At 39.3% G+C, this 22,990-nt stretch overlaps 1 protein-coding gene across 10 annotated transcripts in view; it reads left to right on the top strand.

Annotated features, from left to right (window-relative positions):
- PPM1B (protein phosphatase, Mg2+/Mn2+ dependent 1B) overlaps nucleotides 1–22,075 on the top strand; it is a 44,127-nt gene extending 22,052 nt beyond the window's left edge. For 5 of the 10 annotated variants that reach the window (XM_088666751.1, XM_035111197.3, XM_088666752.1 and 2 more), the window contains 3 exons: nucleotides 12,407–12,518; nucleotides 13,210–13,267; nucleotides 20,222–22,075. In XM_088666751.1, the coding sequence (XP_088522877.1) occupies nucleotides 12,407–12,518; nucleotides 13,210–13,267; nucleotides 20,222–20,251 (200 nt within the window). In that variant the 3' untranslated portion in view covers nucleotides 20,252–22,075. Of the gene's footprint in view, nucleotides 1–12,406; nucleotides 12,519–13,209; nucleotides 13,268–18,550; nucleotides 19,584–20,221 lie in introns of those variants that run through there. The other 5 variants (XM_088666749.1, XM_035111193.3, XM_035111196.3 and 2 more) reach the window with 1 other exon arrangement.
- The last annotated feature ends 915 nt before the right edge of the window (nucleotides 22,076–22,990 follow it).

Raw genomic sequence — 22,990 nt, forward strand, 5'->3', positions numbered from 1 at the left:
TACAGAGCAGGCAAAGTGGCTTATATTTTTCAGCTGCTGTTGCTGTAGGATAATTTGGATTGGTGTATGTGGCTTGATATGCTGAATTGGCAACACCACCATTTATATTTTGTAAGCTCTCTACATAAGAATAGCTGCCTGGAAGGTTAAAATATACTCAGAGTCCTGATGCATTTTTGTGTGTGTGTTTACAAACCTGAGATTTTACTCAGGAACTTAGTGTGTTGAATTGTGAAATATCTGTGTGCCTAAATGTTTTTAAATAAACCTGAAGTTTAATTGGGAGATGAGAAATAGCCAGAAACCTTAGTTTGATGGTATATTTTGTGGCCGTATATGGTACCAATCTTACTTGAGTACTGGCTATTTTCAGTATAAATGTAAGCCACTTCCCCCTACCTCACCTCCTTTTGAAGTGTTTCTTATGAAGCTGACATCCTGTTCATAGAAGAGGGTGCAAGGAATGAAGTATCTTCGAGGTTAGAAGGAGGTTAGGGGCTTGGGTATAAGTCGGGGATGCATCTCCTGTGCCCTTTCAGGTGATGCTGTACTTCAACTCCTATCAGCCCCAGGTGATGGTCATGGATCTAGAGAATTTTAGTCCAGCAACATTTGGAAGGTCACAGGCTTCCCACCTCTCATATAAATGCCAGTATTGTATTAAATGTTCTGAGGGAAGCTGGTATTGCTTTTCAAAGACCTCAGTATCTTTTACTTCCATATATTTTGGGAGAAATGGAAGGATAACATCCACACCATGAGAATAGAAACTACTATTTTGCATAATGGACTTTTGAATATTGCATTTATACATTTTTTGGAAACTTTGAAAGGAATACTGGTGTAAACTTACCTTTCTAGTTCCACCTACTCGTATTAATTTGATGCTGCTCTACTTTTGCTTTCTGACCCACAAAATCACTAACCATTCCCCCCCCCCAGTTGTGTTTTATGAAGTTTTGTAGGCTCTCCATTTAAACCAGAGTGGCTGATAAACGTGACTCATAACTAAGTTTTCTGGAAAGATTTGAATTGGAAGATTTTCCTAGGCAAATTAGGCTAATTTGGATATGGTAATTTGCATCAGAGAATTGCCAGTTTGCATTGGAAAACTATTCTGATGCCCTAGAATGGGATACAATTTAGCATATTTATTTTACTTGTATTAAATAAACAAAGCTTTACAATACCCCATACTATATTTTGCTCCAATACAGCAGAAGTATTTTACCTGAAATATTTGAGGGCAGGAAACTAAAACACACTTAATGTAGTTTAAACATTATATTACATATAATTCCTTAATGGAATAATATACAATAATGTACAGTAACATATACTTTCCTCGTGTTGTTTAAATTTAAGGTGGGGGGGGGGGAGGTTTTATCCAGTGCTCTGCTTGTGGAATTCTACTTGTGCAGTGGAGCTCCCTTTCCTCTCTCCATGCACCCTCTAAATTTGCTCCGGAGGGTCATCCAATCCTCTGGAGCAGATTTTGAGGCAGTGGGGGGAGTTGTAGGGGACAGGAAAGAGTGGAAAGTTATTTTGCCGAAGTGAAAGTCTGCTGTGCTAGTGGAACAGCAGCATTGGATATGGGCCAAAGCTACTGAAAACCGTTTAAACTGAAATCCACAGAACTAGGCATATTTGCAAGGCATGAGGACCTAAAAATGATAATTACAATTTTGAAATTGCCAATCTTGCCTTAATACTGTATTTGCAGTAATGAACTTATGAAACATAAAATCTTCCGTGGAAATAATGCTCTGAAAAGTTGTCCGTATCACCTCTGATAATGGAGTCAGACATGGGGATATAATACTGTAATAATAATATAATAAATATGTATTATTTCTTTTTACATAAACCTCCAATCTTTTCTAACCGGCATTAAAGTTCCCTTCCCCCAGCCATTGGATATCTTCACCCTTTTTGACTATGAAGGTTTCAGCAGGCATTGCTCTCACTTACTGACCAGGATAGGCTGAAAGGATCCCTAGTTAGATGGCTTGGTTCCTATCTGTATTGATAATGGGGGGAACTGGTTTAGGGTACTTGGCTATGCTCCACACTTCATGCTATAAAGCACCTACTGAAGAGGCAGATGCAACATTGAATTCAAAGGGCCACTGTCTTATTTGAACAATCAACAAAATTGTTTGGGTCATCTGTGTATGGGGCTTTCAGTTTTTTTTCTGTTTGCTTCCTTGATTTAACTATTACAATGTACTGTTAAAGGATGTATCTTGAAAGCATCGCCCAGTAAGCTTGCAGAATTGACCTGCTTATCAAACATTTTCTTGGAATCTCTTCATTTAACTCCTAGAAGTTCCCCTGGATACAATACTTGGCATTGTCTAAGCTAATGGTTGGTTGTAAACTGTTTTTTATTAGCTTCTCAAGCTTCCTTGCAGATCCTGACTGGGTACAAAATTAAATGTGTTTGTTGTCCTTAACGGTGTAGTGAAAGAGTTTTGTGAGTTGGAATGGGGTGAATAATGATCAACTGGATGATGAAATATGTCTTCATGACAGTACCTATTCCAAGGGTTAAATGAAATCTTTTATTTAGTACAGTATTAATATTGTCTAGGATAGTTCTTAGAAAAGTGCATGGATGAGCTTTTTCAAGTACTAAAAAGTACTACATTCATATAAGTTACTGTTTAAAAACATTAGTTTTTAGGGACACTTGCAGGTAATCGAGCTGTTAGTTAATTTATTATACAGTCTGGTCATAATGCTGTAGAAAATACTGCATAGCGTTTGGGTGGAATGGAATGGAAAATTATTATCTGGATGGGTGTTACCCAATATACCCAAGTTGCTTAACTTTGTGCAGTTCTTGAACTATAGAGGTATGTGTTTATACCATTATCAGGCATACCTGCCGAGTCCCGGACTGCAGAATCTGGGACTGGCAGCTGCGCGACACCGGAAGTTGCGTAGATGCAACTTCCAGTGTCGCTTTGCCCATCTATGGGCACCAAAAATGGCCGCCGCTGACACCGGAAGTCGCGTCTGCTCGTGTCCGGAAGTGCATAGACGCGACTTCCGGTGTCGCTCTGCCCATCTACGGGCATAAAAAATGGCTGCCGGCAAAACCAGAAGTCGCGTCTACAAACTTCCGGACATGCAAAGCAGGGGAAAAAATGGCCGCCGGCAGGAGACTTTTAGGGAGGAAAATGGGAGATGAAGAGAAACGGGGGATCACCGGGAAACGGTACGTAAAAACGGGGGTTTCCTGGGGAAAACGGGGTTCTTGGCAGCTATGTTATCAGGGCACCTTGAGTCTTGTCTGAATCAGAAATGGAAATGGCATTGGAAAAATACATAGACTTAATTCAGCTGGAAAATTCACAGTCTAAGATTAGGTCAATGTGAAATTTAGCTGTCCACTTCCCACTGTGGCCTCCTTCTATCCAGCTAACAGTCCTGGGAATCTCAGCAGGGACAGACTTTGGTACTATGGTGCCCTGAGCTAGGCCAAAATTACGTCCCTCCCCCTCAACTCTGGGTAAGTGTTAACTAGGCTTTGGGAAGGAAACTATAGGACCCTCTCAGGACCTCCACACCTCCTTCCCGTAGCTGGGCAAGTGCTTACTGGCTGCCTTCTCCGCTCTGGGGAACTGGTGTGCTGCCCTAAAACCACCTCTGATCTCAGTGCTCAGAAGAAGGGGCCCTACACTGCTGCTTTGCTGCAATAGTGCCAAATACTGTTTAAAAGTAACTATAAATGTTTAAAGTTACTTTAAACAGTATTTGCCACCATTATTGCAAAGCAGCAGCAGTGCAGATGCACTGGGTGATCACAGTATCTTGCTTTGTGAAAGCCCCCTTCAAGACATAGGGAGCTGCCTTATACCAGGTGAGGCCACTATTCTAGCTCAGTATTGCCTACACAGACTGACTCTCCAGAGTTTCAGACAAGAGTCTTTCTTGGCCACATCCAGAAATGCCAGGGATTGAAACTGGATCTCCTACACGCAGAGCAGATGATATAGTACTGAGCTACAGTCCAACCCCTCCTCAAACTGATATTTGGGGTGGGCATGCCAGAGTGTACTTGAGTTGCTGCCACTTTGACATCAAATAAGGAAATGTAGCTAGTGAACAGGAGAGTGGGCTAGCCAGAAGCATGGTGGAGTTGACTTGACGGTGGTGGGCAGGCTGGTCAGCAGCAGATGCGGGTATACAAGCTGTTATCCCTCCCAATCCAATTCCAATAAATATCTGTTGCTTGTAGACATACCATAGGACATTGCAAATACAGTAGAATCCTATTAGCACAGACATAAAACATGGATAAATATATTCTCCATTTAAAATGCAGTCAAAATAATAGACATAACACTTCCTGGGGTTACCCTTAGATTTAGCTTGCTCAAATTAACATCTTTACAAACCACTGACATTTGGTTCAGGTTTCTCACTCATGTGGCTCAGTGTGACTCATGATGGGATCAGTTTTGCCCACACAAAGGTTCCACCGTGTGTGTGCGCCTTACAGTGTTTCATCTCAATGTTAAGCACTTTTTGCAGAATATACCAAGTTTATTAAATGTTCAGCATAGTCAGCCACCTACCTGATCTGTCTACTTGGTTTTGGTTCTTGGAAGATGTTAATCTGGGTGCTTTCTTCTAATTATTTTAAAGGGGGTTGGCTAGTTTGTCCTTCTCTGGGTGAGACGTGCAGGCTGGAACTGAAGGGAATTGAGTCCAACATCATTTGGAGGGCCCCATGGCTACCCAAATGTACCTGATTGTCTAGCATAGATTATATTGTTTATCGACCACTGGTGTCACAAAGTCCTATATAAGCTTACCTAGTTTTGCACCTTTGCATGCTGTTGAGAAAATAAGATTGTGTGTCTACTCTCTAGGTCAGGCACGTCCAACAGGTAGATCGTGATCTACCAGTAGATCACTGGACGTCTGTGGTAGATCACTGGTAAGATCACTGGCTCCCCCCAAAGAAGCTGAACAACTTGGGCTCCCCTAAAAAAACTCAACATTTTGGCCCTTCACCCCCCAAAAATGGGCCTTCCCTCTTCCCTAAAAGAAGCTCAACAAGTTTGACCTGAACCCCACATAACAGGGCTTTCCTTCCTAATAAAAAAAGCTCAAAAAACTTTGACCTGAACACCCAAGAAACGGGCTTCCCTCTTCCCTAAAAAAAAAGCTCGACGACTTTGACCTGAACCCCCCCAAAAGGGGGTAGATCACTGCCAGTCTTTAACTCTGTGAGTAGATCGCAGTTTTTTGGGAGTTGGCCACCCCTGCTCTAGGTCAGTTCACATACAGAACCATGCCATGTTTGGTACTATAGGAATGTACTGGCTTGTACTGTTGCATTCAACCTGGAGAAAGTTCGCACGTGCCCGGCAATCCCTGCCTTACAATCCTGGTCGGCAGGAGAAGCACAAATAATAGTTTTCTGGTTTGGGTATAATAGCAAACTATAGCTTCCTTCACATGTTAATTGTTAGATATGTTAGATCAGTAGAAGTGTCCTACCCCCATGTCCAGAAGGTTCCCAAGTCTGACCACACCCCAGATCCATTCACTGACTGTGGATGTCTACACAGGGGAATCTGGAAGTCTCTAGTCATTGGCTTCTTCTGTGTAGTTACACATGCTCAATGCATAGATGTCAAGGGTAGGGCAACCAACAGAACTTGCATGTAAATGATGTGTGACAGCTTAATGGCTCTTCTGGGGAAACTGGTGGAAAGTATTGTTAAAAATAAAAGCATATAGAGGAACAAGTCTTGCTGAAGCAGAGCCAGCATGGCTACTGCAGGGGCAAGTCCTGCCTCAATAATCTATCAGAGTTATTTGAGTGTCTACAAGCACTTGACATAGTGTACTTGGACTTTCAAAAAGCTTCCAGCAAGGTACTTCTGAGTAAATTTAGCAGCCATTGAATAAGAGGAGTGGTCCTCTTGTGGATCAGGATTTGGTTAGGTAGCAGGAAGCTACCTTAGACCTGCTTGGACAGCTTCCCAAATGAAGAAATTAAGAAAGTGGAGTCACCTAAGGGTCAGTATTGGGATTTGTGCTTTTTAACTTGTTCATAAATTATCTAGAATTAGGTGTGGACAGAGAGGCAGCCAGGTTTGTTGATGATAGTAAAAATTGTTCAGAGTCACTAATACAAAAAGATTGTGACAGGATTCCAAAGGATTCTCCAGACTGAATGAATGGGCAGTAAAATGGGGAAGAAAGTTAGGTTATTTTGTTATTGCCTATATGAAAGCCAGGAGGAAGTCTGGCAGATTGGAAAATAGTGCATTCAGGCTAGATTATTTTCCATTTGAAAAAAAAGATAGCATCATGGAGAGGATCCCATCCCATGCTGCATACTATGTTTCCCCTCCTGCAAGTGCTACTGTATGTGGGTGTTGCTAGGGTTACCCCTAGATTGTTCCACTCAAACAGAGGCCATTCTCCTGTTCCTCATAGTAGTTGCTGGAGTGAGACAAGACTCATGGGGTATAATGCTATGTTCTGTCTTCACTGTTGGAGGCATCATGCTTCACAGCACCATTTGCTGGGAATTGCAAGTGGAGAGGCTGTCACTGTGCTCAGATTCTGCTTGTGTGTATCTCATGGAGATCTGTTTGGCCACAGGACATAGGATGCCTTTTGGCCTGATCCAGCAGGCACTTATTTTATTATGGGATGTAGGGCAACTAAATAATTTCAGGCCTGCAAGTTCCCAAGAACAACCTCTGCAATAGAATATGTTTACAAATGGCATACAAAATGAAAATAAGTTGCGCAGTGGCTATATAGTGACTAGATCTCCGCAAAAACCTCCTTGCTGTTTCAGTGTGGTTCCTTAATCTTGAGAAGAATGAAAACCTTTCACCACAACTTGCCAAACATATCATCCATTTATTCCCAATATAAACTCTGTTATTAGCAGGTACACTGAAGTTAAGATTATTGTGGTATAGAGAAGTTTATGTGAGAGGCTTAGCCAGAATGGTTTGTGTGTAAGGGGAAAATCTGCGAGCTAAGTATAAAGGTAAGTTGAGTTTCATGCATTTTGTCTTATTAGACAAAGAAAGTAATGTAAATCATAATCAGGAATTCAGGGGGAATCTTACATTTCAGTATATAGTGGGGGGGAATATTTGATCTCCTGCTAAATTTGCTTGTTTGCCCGCTGACAAAGAAATGACCAGTCCATAATTTTAATGGTAGGTTTATTGTAGTTGTGAGAGACAAAATAACAACAGGAAACCCCCAGAAACCTAGAAGACAAAAGTCAGAGATTGATGTGCATTATAATGAGTGAAATAAGTATTTGATCCCTTTGCAAAAGATAACTTAGTACTTGTTGGCAAAACACTTGTTGGCAATTACAGAGGTCAGATGTTTCTTGTACATGGCCACCAGGTTTGCACACATCTCAGGAGGTATTTTGTCCCACTCATATTTGCAGATCCTCTCCAAGTTAGTAAGATTTCGAGGCTGATGTGTAGCTACTCAAACCTTCAGCTCCCTCCACAGATTTTCGATGGGATTAAGGTCTGGAGATTGGCTAGGCCACTCCAGGACCTTAATGTGCTCCTTCTTGAGCAACTCCTTTGTTGCCTTGGCCGTGTGTTTTGGGTTATTGTCAAGCTGGAATACCCATCCTCGACCCATTTTCAATGCCCTGCCTGAGGGAAGGAGGTGCTCACCCAAGATTTGAAAGATACATGGTCCCGTCCATCGTTCCTTCGATGCGGTGAAGGTGTCCTGTCCCCTTAGCAGAAAAACACCCCCAAAGCATAATATGTCCCCCTCCATGTTTGACGGTGAGGGTGGTGTTATTGGGGTTGTAGGCAGCATTCCTCCTCCTCCAAACACAGCGAGTTGAGTTGATGCCAAAGAGCTTGATTTTGGTCTCATCTGACCACAACACTTTCACCCAGTTCTCCTCTGGGTCATTCAGATGTGCATTGGCAAACTGCAGACGGGCCTGTACATGTGCTGTCTTGAGCAAGGGGACCTTGCAGGCTCTGCAAGATCTCAGTCCTTCACGGCGTAGTGTGTTACCAACTGTTTTCATGGTGACTATGGTCCCAGCTGCCCTGAGATCATTGACAGGTTCCCCCCCGTGTAGTTCTGGACTGCTTCATCACCATTCTACTGATCATTGCAACTCCGCGAGATGAGATCTTGCATGGAGCCCCAGACCAAAGGAGGTTGACAGTCATTTTGTGTTTCTTCCATTTGCGAATTATTACACCAACTGTTGTCACCTTCTCACCAAGCTGCTTGGCAATAGTCTTGTAGCCCAGTTCAGCCTTGTGCAGGTCTACAATTTTGTCCCTGACATCCTTAGACAGTTCTTTGGTCTTGGTCATGGTGGCTACTTTGGAATCTACTGGATTGATTTCTGTCGACAGGTGTCTTTTGTACAGGTACTGTAATGAGCTGGGATTACAGGTAAGACAGCAGGTGCTACTAATCTCAGCTTGTTACATACAGTGAAGATACCAGGTAGCCTGACATTGGCTGGTTGATAGGGGATCAAATACTTATTTCACTCATTATAATGCACACCAATCTCTGACACTTGTATTCTGGGTTTCTGGGGGTTTCTCTGTTGTTATTCTGTCTCTCACAGCTACAATAAACCTACCATTAAAATTATGGACTGGTCATTTCTTCGTCAGAGGGCAAACGGGCAAATTTAGCAGGGGATCAATTACTCTCCCCCCCCCTCACTGTATCTATCACTTTCTGAATTGGTTCAGTTTCCACCTTTTGTAAAATAAGTATTTTGAACCTGAAAGGCATGCATATAGAACTGACATAAAATTGTTTATAACTAAATTGTACAAAATTCAGTTAATACAATCATCAGTTTATTACAGTCATAGACCAGCAGTTTCATTTGGAAGTTCTTTATCTTTAAATATTTGTTTGGTAACTTACATTCTTCGTGAAAGTTGCATCCTCATAGGACAGAACTCAAAATATAAAAGTGTAGTTAGAGGAAAGAATAATTGCTACTAAATTTGCAAAACAATAAAGGCAATTCATGGAAGCTATTGTGCTAGTTTTTCTACTCCTCTGCCTACAGGACACTAGTTTCCTTAAAGAGTGGTGTTGGAAGCTTGGCTTCTCTAGTATACTTACAAGAGGATGACTGAGCACTTCCCTATTGATTAAAAGTACCCATACTTAAGTTAACCTCACTTCATTTGTGGTAAAGTTGGTTGAATGGCCTGAAGTGAGCAAGTAAGCCACTTAACAGCCTGTAGTTCTGTAAATTTGTGCAAGAATCCACACTGACAACACATTCCCTACTTAACTCTTTTCCAAAGGTAGTGGTTGTTAGGCCATGCTTCTGAGCTTTATAGGTGCTTTTCCTAATAACCAAGAAACTTAATGGGCTCAAATGTTTGTGGCATTTACATTTGCTACAATCGGTGCTGGCTTGGTCCCACATTGTGGGGATTTGTAGCATTACATTTTATACTACAAAACTTGTTGCAAGAGGCACTTTGTGAAGGGCCCTTTCATGAAGTGCTTGTACTATCTGGAAGCTTGCTAGAGAATTTGATGCTTGTCCCCAGTCTAGGGGGATACGTTCCATTGGTGCACAAAGTAAGGAGATTTTTAGTATCATTTTTGTACTCTGCTTCATAACCAGGCCCACATGCCGCATAACTTCAGACGTTTAAAAGCCTAGCTTGTTATGTTTTTCAGGAAGAACTACTGTTTGGTAATTGCAATAAAATGCATCATTTCCTCCAGTGGAATTACCTTTATTTGGCCACTAGGCTGAGCACTTCTAAGATGTTCAAAATGTACCATAGATCATGATGCATCAAACCGATTAAAGTGGGGGTGGGATCTTTATTACCACAGGCAATTTCATATACAAGATAGCTCATGTATAATGTTAAGCCGAAATATTCAACATAATAAGTTACCCATATTTTTTCAACCCTATCTGTGCTGCTTTTGATTTTTTCTCTACAGGAATTGCCCAAGTCATTCAATGTCCTGTACGTTGGATGAACTGTAACAACTTTAAGTGACACATACTTGACAAGAAATGAGAGTTAGAGTATTGAAGGACTTTTATTTCAAGATAGAAGAATATAAAGAAAACAGAAGAGAATGCAGAAGAGCAGACTTATTTTTCCCTTACTTTTTTCTTTCACTTCAGATTTCGCCTAATTCCAATAAATACTCTGCCCATTGACAAATGTCTATTGTTTCCTTAATTAAGTAGCTTGAATTGGAACTGTGGTCCAAGAGATGAAGAGATTGTTGTTTTGCATAAATTTTCAAAGAACAGGATTGCAGAAAATCCTTTGGGGCAATATGATTTCTTGACTCCACGTAACAAGGGAATGTGTTAAAAATCTTCATAGAGTAACTTAGATATTTTTTTTTTTTTGCATTGGGTGTTTAAATTCATCTTTCAGGTTTAATCAAGAATTCACATGTTACCAAGTTTTTTTTTGGGGGGGGGTTATTTGAGGAGTATTTTTGGAACTTGCACATCACCCTTGAAAACAAAACTATTATTTCCACAGTTTTGTGTACATTTATGTGAATATAGTCAACCAGTTGAAGAGATGAAAAGAGTATAGTGTAAAGATACAGTGAAGAGAAAATACCTTCAGCTTAAATGTACTTTTATAAATAGTAGTCAGCAATCATGTGTACTTCCTTTTGTTGTGGAAGAATGCCTAACTGTTGCACTCTTGATTTGCAGCTTTCTTTTGTTTTATTTCCTTATTCTATAAATCAGCACATTAACTGCTCTTATTTTATCTTTCTGGATTTTGAACTGGATGTGGATGAAATGTGAAGGCAAATAATAAGAATTATTGCGCTAAGACTTTTATAGTTGAGCATAGCTTTATCATGGAAGTCCAAGTAAGCTCTAGAGTAACTACAAGGGTAATGCCCATATTTTATTGGGAATCTTTTATATGATGTAGCAACTGGGGGGGGGGGATGAAGGTGGGGCCAGAAAGAAAAAGCCAGTTGAAAACTGCTTCTACAACATTGTCTTCTGTTGAATATATTTACCACCTAAAGCCATCTGGCTGTTGATTGAACCTTCTGTCAGTTTTCATTGAAGAATAGCATCCTTTAATATCTTAGCTAATATTTTTCGTTGAAGATAGAAAGGTATTGTTGGAATGTAGGTCAGCATCATAGTGGCAGTGATGATAAAAGGAAGTGTAGAGTGGAAGAATAGAGCCAGAGAGCTGGATGACAAAATAAATACCGGTAAGCAATTCTGAAAGAAGGCTGAAGGGAAAAGGTAGAAGGACGAAATGAAAATGCAGTTCTCTAAATGGTAATGAAAACTGGAAAAAATATTACTAGATAAACTAGATATGCAATCTTGCTCGGGACAGATAAATTTTAAAACTCCAGACATGGAATGTGTGAGAGAAGATCTAGCTGTGAAGCTTCAGAGCATCTTGTTCTGCATGTTTCTTAGAAGTTGCACTGCTAGTCCAATATGGAATTTCCTATTTAGATTACTGTATAATTTAAAAATATGTCAGGATCAAAATAACTATGCAAATGAGATTTTACTCACAAGAGTTTCCATAGCAAATGGAACACCTTGCAGAAGTGTTTGTGTGTGCCTGTGCGTACATCTGCCATTATTTGGGAGAGGCCATGGCTATATTGCAGCCATGTGCAAAATACTATAAAGTTGAATTCTCCAGATAGGGAATGAGATTTGAGAAGCCCTGAAAATGTCTACTTGAGATCACTTTAGCTGTGTAGTCAGGCCTTTCTAAGTTGGAGAAGGAGAATTATGCTGACCTTGGTATTTTTTTTCTCCTAATATGAGCAGTAAAACAGGAATGTTCCTATTATTCTGTTCTCCAACCTAATTGGTGTTGGATTGTGCACTATTACATCAGTTTTCTAAGTGGGCATGAACACAAAATTATTGCCTTCTGTATACTAGGTGCTCAGCATCTCTTCTCCCCCCACACCCCCTTTGTTAGTGGTCATTTTGTAATGTTTGCTTTCTAGGGCATGTGTGAAACTAGTGCCCAAAAGTAAGGAATGTACACATACAATCCCACAGTATAGGCTGATGCATTGAAGTCTTGCTGTAATCTCTATGGTTTGGAGCACAGCCAACTTTTCAGACTGATACTGAAATAACAAGTTGTCCATCCCTTTTTTTAAATATATGGAAAACAATTGCTATGTGTTGCGAAACACTTTAATGAGTGTATCATTTTGCTACACCTTCATGCAGGTAACATTTTTATGTACAAAAATAGTGCAAGTTCTTGATGTGCACGTGTATTTGTACCACGTCCGAGATATTTGCCTTGAGTATCACGTGTACGGTTTTCTGTGTCTCCTCTTTGTTTTACTAATTTGAGCATTTTCTTTCAACTAGAAATTATGGAGAAATCGGGTGAAGAAGGAATGCCGGATCTTGCTCATGTAATGCGCATTTTGTCTGCAGAGAATATTCCAAACTTACCACCAGGAGGTGGTCTAGCTGGCAAGTAAGTGCAGAATGTCAATGAAGCTCTTAATTATGGCTTTGAAACGGTGTATACAGGCTTACATCTTATATTGCTAAATTGTTCAGTCTGTCTTCTACATGCTATTCATTTCATAAAAGTGTAATTCAATCATCACTCCCACACATCTGAATGAAGGAAAGCCAGGCTGTGCTTGTTGACACATGCGTGTATTTTAATCTTCCTTTGTGACTAATTTAAATGTATGGCATGGGCATATAGTTAGTGCTGCATCTTTTTTTAACTACTTGCAGAAGCCAACAGTTTCAGTTGTATTTTTATCCCGCCCTTTCTTCAAGACACGGCAGAGATTCATTTTAGCTTAACGCTCTGTGTGGTAGGTAGGCTTGAGGGGGAAGAGTGTACCCAAGACCACACTGTAAATCTAAGAGCCACTTCAGCAAAAGTGCTTTGGAGCTATCTTTCAGAATGGCAGGTGGGGATGGCAAGTTGTTGAAGGTCTTCCATGTAGCCAGTGTTTTGCACATTTGCACAACAGCTCATGACACAGTGCCATTGGCAGAATTTCTGGCCGCCAATTGGGAAGCCTATAAGCAGAGCAGGAAGACAATAGATTCCCGCTGTTTAGCCATCTTGACTAATAGAGCAGATTGTTTACTTTTGTATGTGAAAACCTGCTCAAAACATAACTTAGAATTTTACCTTTGTCTAGGCGAAATATTATTGAAGCTGTTTATAGCAGGCTGAACCCACACAGAGAGAATGATGGGGTAAGTTCTACATTTGATTCCTAGCATTTATTGATGCTAGTAAATTATAATATTTCAGTGTGGGGGATGTTATAACTGTGTGTTTGCAAGTGCATTGTTCCATGCTACCATAAAATACGTTGAATTTAAAGGGTTAATGGATCCTCCTGGGATGTCTTGTTCTGAAGAAGCAAACTGCTGCTATTGCTCTATACAGGGTCACCAATATAAGCATTTCTTTAAGACTATATAACTAGGTGAGAGGCAGACATAAATGTGTGACACCTCCTAATGTTGAGACTTCTTCATTTGTTAGGCCTTTACCAAATAGGCAACTGGTCATCCTGTTAGGTACAATTTAATTTGTTGTGCCATCTTGCCTAGTAGAAAGGCAATAGTATGATCAAGTGGATACATTAATTTATTTTAAATTCCTAAACCACCCTTCAACTAGTAGATTCCAAGGTAATGAATAACAACAGCAACAACAACAACTACTACTACTCTTTTGTTCAAGCAATTAAAAAACACACAAAAAGGAACTATTAAGTAGAGGCCATAAAATAAATGTAAAATGTCTAAGCAAATATGTGGCCGGGGAAACCCAGCCAAATGGGCAGGGTATAAATGATAAAATTTCTATTATATATCACCCTGGTACTGAGAGATATAGTGTCAGCACCAATCAAACCTTGGGGGAATGTGTTCCAAAATTGAGGTGCCGCCACAGTAAAGGCTCTCTGCCTTCTATGCACACAATAAGAGGGGGGCTATTTATGATTAAGCAATAGGAAACACTGGTTTCTGTGGGAATAGTACAGTGAGATAATTTAGGTAAGACCTGATGCTATGCTTTGAATACTTAGTTTTATCCCAGTGATCCAACTGTTTTCTATGAAAGCCAATTGGACTCTTCTGTTTTCTACTTAGAATTGGCAAACTAGTAATCTTGATTTCACTGCTAGTATACAGGTTTCAAAATACTTTCCCAGGCTTTCTTAGCATATCTAGATTTCCCTCTCACAGACATGCTTGGCAAGGTGTATAGGCTTGCAAGGAATCACAAGTTTTTTTATTTCCTGACTCCACCTACATTTAATAATGCTGTGCTATTTCAGTAAGCTAACTTTGCTATGTAATGTATAATAGCTTAAGCTTTGAGCCACGAGTATTCAGAATTCCCAACAAAGTAATCTAGGCCCCAAAGAGTGAATTTGGTATGCTGTGTTCTGTTTTAGTTTTGGCATAGGTGTTGTGCTCAGTTAGCTAAACTTTCATATGGAAATGTGAATTGTAAATGCCTGTAATAACTGCAGAGAATACAGAATAACCTAGATGATGCATAGTAAAAGGTGTGTTTCTCAAACATTGGCTTGTAGAAATGTGTGCTAATGTGAACAGCTTAATTAAAATGTGCTAAAAATACACAATCTGTAGTTTGTTGAAATAAGCATTTGTAAGGTAAATTTTTAATAAATTCACTTGGAAAGAAAGTCCCATAAATTTCAATTGAATTAGATTTTCTGTTCTCAGCCTTGGTCTTGAAATGCTGTTGGTGAGGTTTTCCCATTTTTCTTTCCTTAAGATATTAAAAAGTGTGCTATCACATTGATCCACATGAATACATTCTTGTGCACTAATAATGTATTCATTGACATTTCCCCTTCAGGGATAGAGTAGATCAGAACTTCTGTTTTTTGTACTCTCATAATAGCATAGGAGGCGTGTTTTCTGTGTTTCCCAAAGCAAATGAAACTGATTTATACTGAGTCACACCATTGTTCCATCTAGCTCACCATTGTCTACCAGGGTTGCAGTTGTGGGAAAGTCTCAGCCGAATCTGGAGATGGTGCTAATTGAACTTAGTTCCTTTTGCAGTCAAAGAATGTGCTTTTTCAGAGTTATGAAGCAAGAACAGTAATTTCTCCCACTAATGTGGACTGTTCTGCACAGAGTTATGGGCCCATCCAGCTGCTTCTGACTCTGATTTTGGGAACCTTAATTGAGCTTTTCAGTGTTATGCTGAATTGCCAGATTTGGTGGCTCGGAATAGGGCCATGGTGAACATAGAACAAGTGAGATAGAAACTGGGAAAGAGTACAAGGTTTCAATTTTTTTAAAAAACAACAACATAATATTATTAATCCATATTTTCAAGAACCTACAAAAGAGAAGCATAAAAAAATATAAAACAGATCAGAAACATCAGAAACAAAAAGCAATTCTCGTAGCAACAGTAAAAATACAAGCAGCCGTAGATATAAAATCACTTAAAACCAAAGTTTCCAATTTCTGGTAAAGGCTTAAAAATCTCACCTGCTCTGTGGGTTTTTTCAGGCCTAGTATGTATTCTCTTTGCTTAATTCTGTGACATAATGGGTGGAGGCTTCCTTATGTTGCAATTAATGCAATGTTAACAGATGCCCCACTTACTTCAGCATTGAAAGTTTATTTATGTGGCTGAATTGGCCCACAACACTCAGAAATATCTGGCATTTATATCCATAATATAGAAAACATGAGAAGATCACAGTCCGACTGCAGAATGTGAAATAGTATCAATTTACATTATTATATGTGCACTCTGTGAATACTACTTCACTGTAAAAAAAGAAGGAAAGAAATCTGTCAAGGCCAGTTCTCAGATCTGGCTATCTGTCCTAATGGTGTATATTCAGATCTGAGAAAATCTGTTTTCCTCCCTGGAAACGTATTTTTCATAGGTTTGCTTTTTTGTGTTCTAATTTTTCTCCTAATTTCATATGAATATTGGGTAACTTGCTGAATTTAGTTTTGTGATAGAGTTTACCATTAGAAAACTGGGAGCACCTTTGGATACAAAATTAATGCGTAATCGTTATTTATGTCTTGCCGATCAGAAGGTCGGCGGTTCAAATCCCCGCGACGGAGTGAGCTCCCGTTGCTCGGTCCTAGCTCCTGCCAACCTAGCAGTTCGAAAGCATGTCAAAGTGCAAGTTGATAAATAGGTAGCGCTACAGCGGGAAGGTAAATGGCGTTTCCGTGCGCTGCTCTGGTTCTCCAGAAGCGGCTTTGTCATGCTGGCCACATGACCTGGAAGCTGTATGCCGGCTCCCTCGGCCAATAACGTGAGATGAGCGCCGCAACCCCAGAGTCGGTCACGACTGGACCTAATGGTCAGGGGTTCCTTTACCTTCATGTCATCCAAGTCTCGGAGCAGCTTAGAGTTGTATCTAGTGTTAGTCAAACTCAGAGTAGGCCCATTGCAATTAATGGAACGTGATGAACTTGGTAGAGTTATTGAAATTGAAATTAAAGGATGTCTGAGTAAAACTCAGTTGGCTACAACCCTCAGTCTTGAGGTATTTGAGACTCATGATTCATGTGAGGAGGTGGTATTAATGGCTGACATTTTATATTTTCCTAATTGGGTAGCTACAGTTTCTGAAAGAACAATCAAAGGAATAGTTGTTGATATGTTCAGACTGGTCTTTCCGAGCCCTCCCTGGAGATGGGACCATTGCATGCAGAGCATGTGCTTTACAACTCAGCTAAGGTCCCTCCCCTTTAATTTAATTTTGGCTTGTTCTGGGCGCAACCAGCAGAACCCTCATCAAAAGGAATTAAGGTAGCACACTGAAGTTTCCTGAAACAGAACAGTATATTCAGCTTCTTGTATTCCAAGATGCAGTAGCCTTCCTGTGATGATCCTACACCTTTTGAGTTGCATGTGGTCATTGATGAGAATGTGAGTTTGAGGTGCAAATGGGAGATGGGGCACAGCAAGAGGGATAAATGGGTGAAGCTCTGATGGTAAAAGTGTGCTTGGCTGGCAGAAAAGAGCTTCTGTGGATGGACATCTGGGAGGTTAGCTGTTGGAAGAGGATAGTGTACTTGATAGTGTAACACACCCCTTTTTTGTTTTCAGAATTGGTTGCCACTGTGTCTGCGCAATAATGGTAGTTCTGTGCTTAACCACATAGCACTGCTGCCATTGCCTCTCATTTGTTCCTAATCAGTTTGTATAGTGTGTTTGGCTTAGCTAAGGATGGCAGTATGCGGATCAGCCAATGAAAAAGCCTAAGAAAAAGCCTCTGAATTAGGTACCATTTCTTTGGAATGGGCCAATTTGCAATACCAGTGATTTTGAATTGGGCATAATTCCTTGTTGATAAAGCCAGAGGATTTACTGCTAAGCCCTTATGACTTACATTACTGGAGAAGGACACTTTGCCTGTTTTGAGAGGCATATTTTGCTACTTTCAGCTGTAACAGGGACCTCCAACCTTCTTGAGCCAATGGGCACCTTTGGAGACTATAGAAACTATTGTGGGCACCACACACTCATTGCAACCCCCTAAATTTAAGGTTGCCAACAAATCCAGTGGCAGTGAATTGAATAATCTGTGTAAAGTACCACTTTTTGCCTGCCCTGAATCTAGTTTTAGTGCTAGAAGAATACTAAATCTTAAATCTTAGGGAAGCTTTTAATGTTTAATAGATTGTTGTATTTTAATATCCTTCTGGAAGCCGCCCAGAGTGGCTGGGGAAACCCAGCCAGATGGGCGGGGTTTAAATAAATAAATAAATAAATAATAACTACTTACTACTACTACTAATAATAATAATAATAATAATAATAAAGTCATAACATTCAGCACACTTAAAATTAAAATGCCTTATGGGTCTTGAACTCTGGGGATATATTTTGAAGAATTTGTAAATTAAAATGAAGTTCTTTTCACAATCCCATCTGCATATCTCAATAGATTTGTACTTTTGTGGAAAGTTACCTTGTACTTCACTCTGAAAGAAGTGTTATAGTCTTCCCATGAGTGAATCCATTTGGCAATAAATTTTCCATTGGCAACTTTATGTGACTCACTCAGTTACGCCTAAAGTATCTCTTTCCTAAACCAGATAAGTAGGAACTCATTTTACTTAAGCTGTTCACAGTTTTTTATTTTGTTTTTTGCTGTGTTTCAAAGCACCAGTGGTATATAATTTACTTTTAAAGGCCGAAATTTATATATGCTATCCAGCCATCTGCAACTGTCTTGAGTGAACAAAATGCCTATGAAATGGCAGAATAGGAAGATCTGGTTCCAGATTGCTTTTTCACAATTAATAAACTTACTTTAACCGTAAGCATTTAGGAAACTTAACTTCTCTAAGTATTCTCCCCCAAGGCTCATTAAGACTGGCTGAAAGTTTACTTCTAGGCCATAGAATTCTAGAGATTCTTCATAGCTTGTGTAATGTATTAATAAATTTAGAAATATCCTAGTTTAATCACTGTTTCTGGGGTCTTGAATCTTAAATAAGGACCCTGGCGAAGCCGCAGAAGGTGGAACACAGGGAAAGTTTGTGGAAGCTCTCAGACAAGTGAGAATTACTCATAGGGGGACCTACCGCCACCTTCTGGAGGACGTGCTGATTAGTTACAGGCTAGCTAGAATGCAGGGAGAAGAAGGCTTTGATGAATCGGCTACAGCCTCTACTTCAGATTCCTCTGATGGATCCAGTGACCAAGAGACAGACACCAAAGCAGAAAGTGAGCAGAGTGCTCAAGAAGATTCTGAGATGGGCGATGAACAGGGTGATAAAAAGTTGTAATACCTTCATTTTTTCACACAGTTGATGGTTTAGCAATTATAATGTCTTGGTCTCTTGCTATTTGTTACATCTTAGACAGTTAGCTTTCCTCTTAAATTTATTTGTACATGCTAAATGCATAAAAGGTATTCTTCTCTCTGTGTGTTTTGTGTGTTGGGGGAGTTCTTCCCGAGAGCTGCTGCTTGCATAGGCATTGTTACGGCTTGTCCTCTGCATGCATGGCAGGAAGCAGAGCAGCAAAATTCTTGTACATTGGTCAAGAGGTTTGTGCGGATTTTAGTCTCATGGTATTGGGCTAGAATTTGATAGTCTAAGAAGAATGTCATAGTGTAAATGCATTCAAGTGAAAGCTATAACTTCTGTGGTTTTCATTAAATTGGTAGAGCCTAAAATTGTCACCTTAATCCAGCATTTACAGTGTGTTGATTATAACTCACTTTCTTTTACTTATTACGGTGATGTAGATATTGCATGTTTGTATTGTGAATAGTTCTTGTCATGTCAAAGGCATATTAGCCCTTTAAGTTTTAAGGCATGTTAAGTTAGTCATGATATTAAAATATACAGTATGGTGTTATGTCAGGCTGTAATTTGGACTATATCATCTGTACCTGATTTTCTGGAATTGTATTCAGGATGCACTTATAGCACCTCTGTATCCAATGGATAAATTGTATTGACCATTAGTGTTTAGTACATGAGTTACTATTGTCTAAGACCAAATAAAATATGTGTGGAATAATCTGAATGTATATTGACTTTATTTAAGCTATTTGGGGGGGGGGTAGTTCAAGTTGCCATCAAACAGAGCAGAATGTGTAATATCTAATTTGTTAACATGAGAGTGATCTTTATTCGTATTAAGTTTTAACTCGCTGAACAAATTTTATTTCAGAAGTGATACTCCTGGGCAAATAATATTTGCTACTTTTATTAAGTTTTCCGCCATTGGAGAACTGACTTGTTTACACATTGGAATGTAAAAATGATATTGTTAACACCTACAAAAATGTTTATTGGGTTATGGGTTCTTTGGGTTAGGACCATTGCTGTGCTCACCTTTATGGAAGTGCTCGCTTTGAGGTGTTGCTCTCACACTTCCAAAAAATCATACTGACTGTCTAGCAGATGTGTAGGCTAATTTGCTTGGTCACAGTTTCAAATGGTTCATATTCCTGGCATTTTGTTCTTTTATTGCCATTATGGTCCTGGGTTAGTGGAGGAGAGAGAGTGATTGAACCACCTTGAGGGCATGATGGGTCTGGTAAGACTGTAGAATGAGAAGTCCCAACTCCTCCTTGTATGTTTATTCCTTGTTCAGGACAATGCAGATTTTTAGGCCAGGAGAACACTAACAGTTTCCTTCTTCTTTTCCTGTAGGGTGCTGGCGATCTAGAAGATCCGTGGTAGCCTTACAGATCTGCTAAAAATGCTTTTGAATCTGAAAAATGGGGGAAAAACTTTTAATCAGTTTTCTTCAATACAAAGGAAAAATTCTGGTGGATTTCCAACATTTTGTGAAATGGGCAGAAAGAAATTATTAGGATTTTCCATCATTTGTTCATATTTGTGTTTTCTGATATTGCCACTCTTAGCATTGCCTGTACTACAGTATTTTTACCAGCCTTGGGCGTATTGGTTACATCTTTATGGAGCCTGAGCCCTAAAAACCAAGGAAGGAATAATGCTGGGAGCACATCACTAAATGTACATAAAGTACCATGGGATTGTAGTTGTACTCTGAAGACACACTATGTTTTAACAAAACTTACAATAAATGCACAATTGAGTGCAAATAATTGTAATGAGACACTTACTTCACCTTACCAAGATGGAAGGCTTTTGCAGCTCTGGGCTTGGAAAGTCATTTCAGTTGGGCAATATGCTATAGGATGTGTATTTTTTTTTAATTTTCCAGTTTTACCTGTATTACCAGACTGTTAGGTTTTTCCCTACAGTGTCCAAATTGTGATATGTTGCCTACTGCTTGCTTAAGATAAAGTGTATTTGGCAATAATAGAAGAAGATTTTAGGCATCTAAAACCAATAAGAATTTTGCGCATGTGTATAACACATCCATAAACTCTTGCTAGAATAAATATTTTTAAACCAAACAACTTAATTTATGGTTAGTTGTAATTTGCTTTGACATCTCACTCATTGCTGCAGGTTTTTTTTAATGCTGAATATTTGCCTTTATTATAATGTAAATTGTGATTTTGTTCTAAATGTGGTTTTCTATAGTTTCCCTCCCCCTTTTGATTTCTTATCCGCTGTTAAAAGAGGTCGAGTAATATGGGTATAATTTTTAATTGTTTGCATTATTTACAAAGTTCAAATTATCACTTTGAGATTACTATAAATACAGCTAAAATTATCTATTTTAAATCTAAGAAAATATTAGAGATATTTTCATGGGTTCAGTGACCTTTCATTTTATAAGCAATGGGCATGGTACAGAGTGGCCGTCATGTAAGGTACTTGAAGATTCTTAGTTTAATTCTATTTTTGCAATAACCTTATTTTTTTTCTTAATTCTTTTGAGTTGTGCATGTATTGAGTCCAGTTAATGCTGAAAGTGGAGAAGAGTAAAGTATTTATCTAAAAAATAAATAAATAAAAAGCTATTGGGGAGGGGAAACATTGAATGTATCCATTTGTACATGATTTACATGCTGTGGATGCCTTGTAAACATTTTCCTATTTGTTTAAAACTGTGTTTCAACGAGGATGTAGTTGCCCTTGTGTGTAGTTTAAGCTAACGACAGTCATCAACTGGTTTTGTGTGAAATTCATGGTATTTTTCTGTAGCTTCCCCCCCATACACACACACTCGAGTGTAGATCCATGTACACTCTTGTAACCTGGTGCCTATAGCCAGCTTTCCCGATCATTTGGTTCTTTGTGTATCTGATTTTTGGGGGGAGGGGGCGGTTGGGAGGGGCTAGAGGATTATTGCCACAATATATTTTATTTATTCATTAGATTTTAGCCTTGTAAGTTAAAGTGTTCTAAATGATGATGTTAACAGGTATTTGTCCCTACTGGGTTTTTTTTGGGTTGTTTAAAAGCTAGGGAATGAAGAATGCAAAATGGTTTACTGTTCAGACTGTCTGCTCTGGTCCAATCCTGTACTGATAGTACCTTCCCAGTATGATATTGTGATGTTTCATACAATACAGTGAACATAACCAACTTGTTATCTTCAATAAAGGATTGCTAAAACAGTGAGAAGCGCAGTTTTGTGGGAAAGAAATTAGTGACGGAACAATTATTTGCTTCTGTGATTGTAAATACTGTTTTTTGGTGTATGATCAGCTGTTGACCTATAAGAGCGTAAGGAGTCTAGCCTTTACTGTGATATTTGGTTCCAAAGAACAATTGCATATCAATAATGCACAAGTCTGTATAAGCACCTAGTTCTTGAGAATCATCACTGCTTGAAATTTGGTCCAGGAGGTTAGAAATGAATTGAACTGCAAGTGAAACAAGCTGAAGGTGATAGTGCTTGATAACATGTTGGTGGAAGGCAGCCTGTGCTATTTGCAAAAATATTACTGAACATTATGCAAAATATTTGGTATTACTCAAGCAAAGTATAAGTTTTACTTTCAGATGGTAGTAACTTTAGGAATAATGAGTTCCCAAGGTACAGGAAGGGAAAAGAAAACTGAATTATTGCCATTATGTGCAGCGTGTGATCCTTTGCATAGGAAATGCTATTGACAGGTGTCCATTTACGTCAACATCAGAAGGCAAGTGCCTATTTGTGTGGTCTAAACTATTTTGATGGATGCTAAAGCCAGCCTGTTCTTACACCTTAGCGGAAGGATGCTACACTGACCGTTGATCCTCACTCTTTTTCATAGCTTTTACTGTTACATGTCCATACCTGAGAATACGCCTTTTTGTTCACTCCACAGTAAACACTAAAGGTTTAATATAATCACATTCTTCTGAACCTGGAAAATGTTCACTTGTGTATTGTTGATATTTATATCTAATAGCCTTAAAAGGATGTTGCTAGGATTGGTCTGTTCACCAAGATAACCATGCCAAATATAAACTAAATTTCACTGTCAAAATCTTGCAGGCCAAGTATGGGGAAAAGTCAAGAGACACGTTTTACAGCCTAAATTATTTTACCTG

The sequence above is a fragment of the Zootoca vivipara genome, chromosome 3 (assembly GCF_965207765.1).
Source record: "Zootoca vivipara chromosome 3, rZooViv2.hap1.1, whole genome shotgun sequence".
Lineage (NCBI taxonomy): Eukaryota > Metazoa > Chordata > Lepidosauria > Squamata > Lacertidae > Zootoca > Zootoca vivipara.